The 11438-nt window shown below is 33.4% G+C and overlaps 2 protein-coding genes across 5 annotated transcripts in view; one reads left to right on the top strand and one right to left on the bottom strand.

Annotated features, from left to right (window-relative positions):
* The window catches only part of LOC307170064 (uncharacterized protein), a 274875-nt gene that overhangs the window by 222051 nt on the left and 41386 nt on the right, over nt 1–11438 (top strand). The window lies entirely within an intron of this gene.
* Nucleotides 1–11438, bottom strand: part of ampd2a (adenosine monophosphate deaminase 2a) — a 39905-nt gene that overhangs the window by 15744 nt on the left and 12723 nt on the right. For 2 of the 4 annotated variants that reach the window (XM_079891050.1, XM_079891048.1), the window contains exons 4-9: nt 11171–11239; nt 10984–11095; nt 4693–4879; nt 4225–4366; nt 1691–1780; nt 1488–1617 (exon numbers count right to left, since the gene is read on the bottom strand). In XM_079891050.1, the coding sequence (XP_079747176.1) occupies nt 1488–1617; nt 1691–1780; nt 4225–4366; nt 4693–4879; nt 10984–11095; nt 11171–11239 (730 nt within the window). The remainder of the gene's footprint in view (nt 1–1487; nt 1618–1690; nt 1781–4224; nt 4367–4692; nt 4880–10983; nt 11096–11170; nt 11240–11438) is intronic. The other 2 variants (XM_079891051.1, XM_079891049.1) reach the window with 1 other exon arrangement.

The following is an 11438-nucleotide window of genomic DNA, read 5'->3' as shown; positions in this document are numbered from 1 at the left end:
AAATTGATAAAAGGTGATGGTAACGATTTATATTGTTAGAAATGTTTTTATTTTGAATAAATGCTGTTTTTATGAATAAATGCTGTTAACGTTTTACTCATCAATGAATCCTGAAAAAAGTATTCCAAAAAAATATATTAAACAGCACAACTGTTTCCATCATTGATAATAACTGATCATAAATCATCATATTAGAATGATTTCTGAAGGATCATAAGACACCAAAGACTGGAGTACTTGCTGATGAAAATTCAGCTTTGCATCACAAAAATAAATTACATTTTAAAATATATTAAAAAAGAGAACCATTATTTTAAATTGTAATAATATTTCATAATATTACTGTTTTTTTTTATTTATTTTTTTAACTGCAGGCTTGATGAGCATAAGAGACTTCTTTCAAAAACATTAAAAATAGTAACGTTTCCAAACTTTTGACTGGTACTGTATATATATATATATATTAGATATTTTTTAATATATTCTTTCTATAATAATATATTTAGAATTATATTATAGAATTTACATTTATTATACAGTAAAACTATCTTCATTCTTATTATCATTCCTATATTAGTAACATAATTTGTATTAATTATCTTATATTCTAATAATATATATTTTAATATTCTAATAACGTGCATTATTTGATATATTATAATTTTCTAAGATAAATATATTTTATATAATATCTAATATTTTCTTTTAAAAATACAATTTAAATATATCTTATTTATGAATTTAGATTTTTTTAATTCCTAATTAAATTTGATAATAATTATCATTACATTCAATATTCTATATATTTTAATATTCAAAAATGTTACATTAATATAGTTAATTATTTCAGAAAATATTAGATATCACACATAATACATAATATTATTATCCGTAATATTTATGTAATATACATAATATTAAATTAATGAATATAAAATATTTAAATACAATTGAAAAATAACATATACTGTATATAGTTATTTATATATTATTCCTTTCAAAATGTTGATTAAATTATCTTACATTTAATATTCTATATATTTTAATATTGCACATTATTATAGTTATTTTTTTTATATAGAATTAAATTATATGTATAATTCTATAATTTATTATTAGTTAAAATATTTATTTAAACATTTTATTTTGATATTTAATTATAATATTAGTCATTTAATTAGTATTTTATTCATAATTTTAGTACAGTGGATATTTAAATCTAACGTTCTCCATTAATATTGTATTTTCTTATTTTAACTTGCTTTTTGATGTATATATTAATTATCTTTGATGATTAAAGATGCCGATTCTATAATCTATTCATTCACATGTTTATAATCTATTTCTCAGTTGATTTAATGATTTATTAATTGATATTTCCATTTTTTTTTAGTTCTACTTATTTAAAGTTTTTCTGTGTTCTGATTGGCCCTTGAACTCAAGCTCCGGATGTGTCCTCTGATTGGACGACTGGTGAAGTGTGTGACCTTGCGTATGTTGTAGAAGTCTCGGTGTGGCACTTGCTTCTGCGAGGCGAGCTCCTTCATCTCGTTCAGGAGAACGTGCATCTGAAACTTGGAGCTCAGATACTGTAACCGCCGGTAACAGAACGACTTCCTGTGGGAACACGACATGTCAGACACGCGCACGTACAGCGAGCCCAGTGCATGCTGGGTAATCCGTCACTCACACGGGGCCGTTGATGATGAGCGCCATCATGACGTTCATATCGCCGATGTATTCCTGCAGGTCTGGATACGGCAGGTCCAGTTCTGTGCTCCTGCACACACACACACACACACACACACACACACACACACACTGACGGATCAATTTACATACTAAACACTGAACTTAAAATACACTGATTTACATCGTTTAAAGATTATTTCTTCAAAAACACAGCATTATTTCTTTAGTCATTTCTAATATTATCCCAATTTAATATTGTATTTTCATTTTTTATATTATTGATAGTTTTAGTTCAAATAATTTTAGTTCTTCAAAGTAAACTAAATGAAAGTGAGAAATGTTCAGCTAAATTAAGTTTAATTTGCCAATAATAACACTGACAAGATCTGATTCTAACTTAAATAACTACATTTTTATATATATTTCTTTTAAATGAACATTTTTTAAATAGTTTTAGTTAACGATAATAACACAGATTCCACTTTGTTAAATGAACATTTGAATTGAAATTCTGCACCCTGACTAGAGATCCCAGAATGCACCTCATGGTGCGGCTCTTTTATTATTTACTTTTTTTAAATTAATTTACTATTATTTACTTTTAAAGTAAAACTACGATATTTATTCACATAAATTAGTGCTATCAGTCGATTAAAACACTCTAATTAATTGCAGCTAACATTAAAATATGTAAAAATGTGCAAAATATGTTTTTATAATGTAATACATCATTTTTACGTTGAAATCTCCAAATGAATGTAGAAACAACATAAAGATATTATATCTTAAAGATGTGTTTAATGGAATCCTTTTACCAAGTATCACTGAAACTAATAAAGCTACAGATGTCTCTATTAAATGGATTTTTTCTAATTTCTGAGGATGAAATAACTCAATATTCAACCCAATAATGTGTTGTTGTTCATTAGAGTATTGAGTTGTTTGCTACACGTGTGTCTTCATGATCCAGTTCTTCTTTCTAGGACGTCCCCAATAGAAGGCTAAGCTAAATTTAGCTCTTCAGGGGCTTTCGCTCCGGAGGAACCTTCTCATAGCTCCTAGAACTATTGGCGGAAGTTCCCGGATTTTGGCGTGTTCGCACCGCAGGAACTAGGAATGATTTTAGCTCTAGGAACTCCTTTTGGAGGAACTAATTTACTCCTCCTTCAGAGTCGGTCTAAACCAGCGCTATAGGAACTACAGTGACGGTAGTGTTCGCTGATTGGCCGAACGCACGCGAAACACCAGAACCCGCCATTTAAACACACAGATTATAGAAACTAACTCTACGAACATGTAAAACAGTGATAGATGAAGCTCTTAATCTTTACGCTGAGGAGAAAATCCAACGCAACTTTGAGGAGATCAAGAGAAACATGATTATGTATTTCTGCTCAGCAACACTGGACATCAAACACACGACATACGCTAATAACTGTTCAATACTGTCTACTTTATATGTATAACAGTTTCTAATCTAATAGAGTCAGAGCACATTTAGGCCACGCCCACACCGGGGGGGAAAACAATCCCACCGTCTCCATTGACTCTGTATTGAGTGAAGCTGCCTCCTCGTCATTTATGACTTATAACAAAACACAAAACAGCAAACAAGCTAAACAACCCAGAAATACGTGTTTATAAGCTGTCGACCCCAAAAAACGAGCGTTTAAAGACACAAAGTGTCATGTGACTCTGAATATCATTTAGTGCTCCAGCTTTGAGGCTGTAAAAGCAACAGTGGATAATTCACCTCAGATCTTGAAATTAAACAAATGGAAACAAGAACGTTCAAACTGTGAACAAACAAGTGTATTCTTTGACAAAGATTGTTTTAGTAACTCAGCCTATGTGTTTTTAATAATGTTTAAATGGTGTAATATTTGTGAATTTGTTTATGTAGCTGCTTATCCATTTTCTTGCGAGTGCCGTCAGGATTACTCTCTGGTGCCGCGAGACTCCGCCCACAGGCTGTTCTGATTGGCTGACTCCGCCCACACGCTGTTCTGATTGGCTGACTCTGCCCACACACTGTTCTGATTGGCTGACTCCGCCCACACACTGTTCTGATTGGCTGACTCTGCCCACACACTGTTCTGATTGGCTGACTCCACCCACACGCTGTTCTGATTGGCTGACTCTGCCCACACACTGTTCTGATTGGCTGACTCCACCCACACACTGTTCTGATTGGCTGACTCTGCCCACACGCTGTTCTGATTGTCTGACTCCGCCCACACACTGTTCTGATTGCTGACTCCGCCCACACACTGTTCTGATTGGCTGACTCCGCCCACACACTGTTCTGATTGGCTGTGGGTTTTGATTAATTTTGACGCATCTCGCAGTCGCGTCTAGTGTGGACACGCATGTTATTTGTCGCTGGAATCTCATCGCATCGTGTCTGGTTAGGATACGGCGTAAGAGAACCATTAGTTCTCGGGGAAACACCCCGGTGGCGAGTTCCTACAACTATCCGGTGCGAAAGCCCCTTTTAGAAGAAGTTTTCAGTGGTTCTGCCCCCAAACTCACTTGTCCGTGGGGTTTTGCGCGGTGTAGACGTGAATGACCCCGTCCACCATCGCACAGGTGTATCCGGCGTCCGGCGGCATGTTCTTCAGGTGTTGCCCGTCGTACGGGTGTGTTTCTGACACCGGCATGTGAACGCGCATGTCTGAGAGAGAGACACGTCAGCGCTGGGTTGAGTTGTGGTAATTGGATTAAGAGAATTAACACACATAATATCTCTGCACCCCATATTTCATAGCTTTAATTCTTTGCTCATTTGTCATTATATTATGTACTTGGGCAATATACAGCGGAGTATGAGTGCAGCTCTGTTTATCTGTGTGTGTGTGTATTTATGTTAATGTGTATGGTATGGTACATAGTTGGAAGGGCATTCGCAATTTCGTTGTATTTTAAATGCAATGACAATGAAGTTTTCTATTCTGTTCTATGTTGTGGACATGCGTGTGTGTGTGTGTGTGTGTCACACACCTGAGTCGACGGGGCTCCCGCGCAGGTCCTCGAAGACGCTGAGGTCCAGCGGCCTCTGGTTGAGCTCCTGCAGGGATCGAGTCGTGGTCTTACAGAAGCTCTGCAGAGACAGAGCGATGTACTTCTCTCTGATGAACAGGGCCTTCACCACACACTTCGCTGCGTCCACCAGATCCGTGAACGGCACCTGAACACACCAGCGGAAATCACAGTGACACATCCTTTCTTTTTTTGGCCCCGCCCACTTTCCAAGATGGCAGCCTATCCTTTGTTCTGTTTAGTGTTTGTTTGTTTTAATTAGTTTTTTAATGGATTTTAACATCCTCTCTAACAAAATTATTTTGCCTTAAACAAAGTTTAAGTTGGAGGGTATCATTTATTTCGTACTGATCGTCGTGCTAAAGGTGGAGGAGTGGCGATCTACATAAAAAATAGTTTGCAGGCAACAGAACAATTATCCAAGTCTGTGCCTAGACCATTTGAATTGCTAGCGTTGAAAATTGAATTATCGCAGAATTATGTTCTGACAGTTGCGGGATGCTATAGACCTCCTTCTGCGCCTCATTGTCTGATTGTCTGTCATCTATAAATATACCGAAGTAGCTTTAATGGGTGACTTAAATTGGGACTGGCAAACTCCTGCATCTGATCAAATTAAAAGGTTTTGTGACTCAGCGAATCTGATCTAAGTTATAGACTCGCCTACTAGGCCAAATCCTAAACATTTAAACAGAAAAGTCTGATTTGTTTTTAACAAATGTGCCGCAGAAATACAAAGCTTCTGCTATTTTTGCAAATGATATGAGTGATCACTGCGTTATTGCTGGTGTGAGAGATTCCAGGGTATCGAAATGTAAACCGCGTATTATAATTAAGAGAAATCTGAAGTCGTTCTGTGAACAAGCTTTTTTTATTGATCTTAATCTTTGAGACTGGACCAGAGTGAATCTGATCCCGAAATAGTGCTGAAATATTTAAAATCGCTATTTTTGGACATTATAAACAAGCATGCTCCTTTTAGGAAATATAAGATGAAAGGCCGTGATAATCCGTGGTTTTCAGAGAAATTGTCTGGTATGATTCATGAGCATGATCTTGCTTGGTCGGTGGCAAAGAAATGCAAAAATAGCTCAGACTGGCAAAATTTTAGGCACCTGAGAAACAAATGTGTCTCTCAAATACGTAACACAAAATCAGATTTTTATGTGAATGAAATATGTGATCAGCTAATCCCTCTACATTTTGGAAAGTTATAAAATCACTGTCTTCTGCTGATTGATAAAATGATTACAGACAGGACAAGTATGCTAGATTCCCTAAACCAGCACTTTATATCTTCTGGGTTGTTGTTTGAGAACGCAACACAACAGAGGAGACAAGAGGACGACTCTTTGTCTAGGGAAAATGTGGCTATCAATTTTGATCTTGTTCCTCTTGCAACGCAGCAGGTATATGATGCTCTTATAAAGTTAAATGCTAAGAATCCAAATGCTTGGATCCATACTTTTTTAAATATTGCTGCTGAACATATTGCAGAACCTTTGACACACATTTTCAACCTGACTATTGAAACTGGAGTAATACCGAGTGTAGTGAAGTCAGCATATGTCACTCCTTTATTAAAGGGTGGTGACCGATCAAATCCAAATAATTATAGGCCAATATCTAAGCGATCTGCTTTAGCCAAGGTTTTAGAAGGGCTTATAGGGACCAGTTGAAAGACTATTTAGTCACAAAAAAACATTTTTAATGATTTGCAGTCGGGTAAAAACACAGCACTGTCACTGCCACTATGAAAGTGTTAAATGATTTCATAAGTGCTATTGATTGTAAAGAATATTGTGCTGCGCTGTTCTGAGATCTTTCAACGGCGTTTGACACAGTTGACCACATGTCCTGTCTCAGAGATTGCTGGATACTGGACTGTCTCCAAAAGCTGTCAAATGGTTTGGCAACTATTTGAGTGGCAGAACACAGTGTTCAGGCTGATGGTGTGTCCTCAAACTCATTACTTATACAAAAGGGTGTCCCCCAAGGGTCCATTTCGGGTCCCATTTTATTTACTATTTATATAAATGTCTTGTGTCAGAATGTAACAAAAGCAGAGTGTAATTTTTATGCGGATGATACCGTTTTGCATTGTTCTGCTCCAGCCTTGACAAGTGCCATAGAAGATCTGCAATCTGCTTTTAAAATTATCCGGAAGAATCTTCATAAATTAAGACTTGTAGTAAACTACTAAAATGATGTGCTTTTTTTAAAACAAGGAAAACAGAAGATGCTTGTCAAATTGTTACACTAGATGAGAAAGTAATTGAACGAGTATCAGTCTATAAATATCTTGATTTCCTTTTAGAAGAAAATTTGTCTTTTAAACAGCATATAAAGTGTTTAACAAAAAACAACTTAGAGTACAGTTGGGTTTCTATTATGGAACTGTTTTTGGTGAAAGTGCCTTTAAAGTTTTTGCAGCTTTTTCCTGGTATAAATTGCAGAATCAGCTAAAATTTGACTATTTACAGACAATGACAGTTTAAAATTAGGATAAAGGACTACTGTATTTGAGTACTAAATGCACATGTGTTTAATATCTTGAGATAATATAATTTAATATATTTAGATAATAATTTTAAGAACAAACCTTAGAGAAAACTTAGAGAAATTAATATCTTGAGATAATAGAATTCATTAGAGCCCGACCGATATATCGGCAGGCCGATATTATCGGCCGATATTAGGCATTTTCAAAACTATCGGTATCGGCATTTATAACGGCCGATAAATGAATATTTCAAAAATAAAATAAAAACGGACGAAACACCCTTCAACCATGTTATGAGTGTTGGCGTTGTATAGTTTGTCCACCAGAGGGCACTCTACACCGTCCCTGTTGGCAACACTCGTGTATAACGCGCCACACATTCTGCAACCTGCTGATCCAGCCAGAGTCGGGCAGAGAGAACCGCGAGTGAGATCAGCGGTGAAGTGTGTTCATGGTGAGTTGGTCACGACTCACGAGACATACATTGCTTGAATAACAATTAAAAGAACATCCCTATCAGTTCTCTTAACTCAAATAAGGATGACAAAATTCGTGACTCATGTCCAGTTTTGCTGCGGTTAAATAAGCCGAGAGTGAAGCGGAACAACGCGACGTAGGCTATATTCACATAAAATGTTAACACTGCAGTTCATAATGTGCATGTGCTTTAATGCTTTGTCGGTTAAACATTTAATTTTAAATGCTGATGCGCTGTTCTAACGTGTGCGTTTCTCAGCGCGTACATGTGAAGCTCACATGCACTAAAAGCCTTTCTACCAGCGCCTGGATACTGGCCTAAGTTATCTTTCGAGTATTATTGTGCTAATACTGTTAAATACACACAAGATTTACATAAACAAAGTCGGTTGTCTAAAGTGAAGGCAAAATTGAGAGAAAATCTGCTTGTCAAATACGTGTACATTAGACGTGTCGTGCTCAGCTCTTAAAGAGACAGTAGCAATTGTAAACACATTGCCTCTTGTCCTTAAAGGGATAGTTCACCCAATAATAAAAATGATCTCATTATTTACGCACTCTAATGTTGTTCCAACTGTATTAATTTCCTTCTAATATTTTTCTAATATTAATAGTTTGAAGAATGTGGGTAACCAAACAGTAGCTGGTCCCCATTTACTTCCAAAGGAGAAAAATATACTATGGAAGTCACTGGGGTACATCAACTGTTTGGTTACCCACATTCATCCAAATAACTTATTTTCAACAGAAGAAAAAAACAACTTGAGAGAGTAAATTATGACAATTTGAATTTGTTGTCAATTTGAATGTGAAATTGTTGTTTTTGTTCAAAGGACTAAACGTTTAGTCTTGAAAAAAAATCTTAAGTTTGTATTTTTATACATTTTATTTATCAGAACTTTAATATATTTTGATGTTCCTCTGTTCTGTTGTGACAATAAAAGAAAGTTTCTTTTTAAAATGCATTATCATATTATTTTAGTTAAAACTCATAAATAACTACAAATAACTAATGTTAGGGAAATTTGTTAATGTTTTGTTGCGCGTTTCTGAAAAAAAAATAAAAAAATATCGTCCGATATATCGGAATATCGGATTTTAAAACCAACAAATATTTGTACCGGTATCGGCCTTCAAAATCCTTTATCGGTCGGGCTCTACTACCCATCAAAAGTTTGTACACACCAATTGTAAAGTGTGTCCAAACTTACTGTACTATAATACACATAAATAATATTGCTACTGTATTATAATATACACATAAATAATATCGGCCGATATATCGGTATCTGGCTTTTTTTTATCGGTATCGGCATCGGCGCCCAAAAATCCATATCGGTCGGGCTCTAGAATTCATTTTCTTGAGATAATACATTTAAGATCAAACTTTAGAGAAAACTTAGAGAATTTAATATCTAAATATCTTGAGATAATAGAATTCAATATCTTGAGATAATAGAATTTATTTTCTTGAGATAATACATTTAAGAACAAACCTTAGAGAAAACTTAGAGAATTTAATATCTTGATATAACAGGATTTAATATCTTGAGATAAAAGAATTTAATATATTTAGATAATTTTAATAACAAACCTTAGAGAAAACTTAGAGAATTTAATATCTTGAGATAATAGAATTTATTTTCTTGAGATAATAAATTTAAGAACAAGCTTTAGAGAAAACTTAGAGAATTTAATATCTTAATATCTTGAGATAATAGAATTTAAAATCTTTTTAAATTTTTAATTTAAAAATCTAAATTCTTTTTAATCTAGAATTTAAAAAGAATTTAAAATCTTAATATAATAAATTTAAGAACTAACCTTAGAGAAAACAAAGAATTTAATATCTTGCTATAATAAAATTAAATGTTTTGAAATAATAGAATTTAATATCTTAAGATAAAAAAAGAGCGTTTATGTAAGTTCAGTAATGATACAGAATTGTTTTGTATTTTATTAAAATAATTTCTATATTAACTAAATTTAATATTGCATCCTCAATTTGTTTATTGTTTTGATCAGTATTATTGTATAGTATTATAATGTCAGTATTTTGAATTGGCTTTTTTATATTTTCAGTTTTTAACTTACATTTTACTAAGCTTTATGTGCTTTTGCAAAAGAAAAAAATAACAATAATTTTAGTTTTAGTCATTTTAGTACTTCAACTTGTTTTTTCAGTTAGCTGCCATGGCAACATTTCTAATTTTCTAATTAATTATCTAATGTTTATATTTAATTTCAGCTTTATATAAGTTAAAAAATATATTTTTTAGAGTTTTGGTTAACAACAACACTGGTTTTAAATATAAAAAACTGACTTTTTAATCAATTTATTCACATGCTGAAAATGTATTAAATTATATTATTGATTCTCACTTGATTTATTAATTTTCTTAAGACTTACAAATGTGGAATACAATAATCAGTATACAAGAATATCATTATATTTATCCTGTTTTTCCAGTAAAATATCTAAACATCCTTAAAACAAGATTAATTTGAGAACAAAACCTAGAGAATTTAATATCTTTAACAAAACAGATTTGTGTTACTTGTTTTAATTTTAAACCTCACTAAATCTAAAGTGAAAATGACATGAAAGTATAACCTGCAAAAACAAAATATGTATAACATTCTCTGATTTAAACAGTAGAATAATTTTATAATAATTCTAATATTACAGTTTATCATAATATATATATATATATATATATATATATATATATATATATGCATTTTAAACTTTTTATTAGTAATTTCTGTATTTGTACATTTAACATTGCATTTCAATTGAATTTTAATTGATTGTTTTGATCAGTGCTTTAATATTATTTACATACAATTATAGTATATATTCATATTTTGAATTAAAATAATAAAAAAAAGTAACTGTTGTTAATTTATACTTTAACTTGTTATAATGCATTAGTATATACAGAAATATAAATTTCCATCATAATAAAAAAAAAAAAAAAATTAAAGGTGAACGGCTGATTTTAATATTAGAATATTTGTGAATTTCATAACAATTTTTAATATTGCATGAAACACTTTTAATTGATCTTGTTTTAAGAACGTTTTAGTTGTTTTGTGTTTTCCAGTACAAAAAAAATCAATACCGATAAAGATGTTTTTGTTTTATTAGTAATTTCTACATTAGCTAAGTTAATTTTGGTGGTTTTGATCAGTGTTTTAGTATTATTGATATAATATTACAGTATTCTAACTGACGCTGTGTGTGAAGTGTGTGTTTCTCTCGTTCTCACCCCACACTTCTCCTCTCCCGAGATGGACACGCGCTGGAACTCTTTTTCTACGAGCATCTCGCGCTCCATATGATGCTGGTCCACCGCGTCCTCATGACTGTCCTGCATATACCTGTAGATGAACACACACACCTTGAGACACACACACACACACACACAGACGGACGGACGGAAAGCAGAGACTCACTCCAGGTCGGTTGCGCTGTCTATTTTCATGAAGTCTTGTTTGGCTCGCAGCAGAATCTCTGGCTCAAGCCTTGAAGGACGTGAGGCGAAGCAGCAGATTTGAGTGAGTAACACACACACACACACACACACACACACACACACACACACACAGGAGAAGAGAGTATAAATCACTCTGACTGACGCTGATTGATTTCTGTAAAGAACTGTTCATTTAAACTGCAGCCGAGGAAATCTGAAACTCTCCATCCGAGCAGAAAGTGTGTGTG

Source organism: Squalius cephalus, assembly GCF_949319135.1.
Source record: "Squalius cephalus genome assembly, chromosome: 13".
In the NCBI taxonomy this organism is placed as follows: domain Eukaryota; kingdom Metazoa; phylum Chordata; class Actinopteri; order Cypriniformes; family Leuciscidae; genus Squalius; species Squalius cephalus.
Note: the sequence above shows the minus strand (reverse complement) of the source record. Positions and strands in the feature narration are given on the sequence as shown.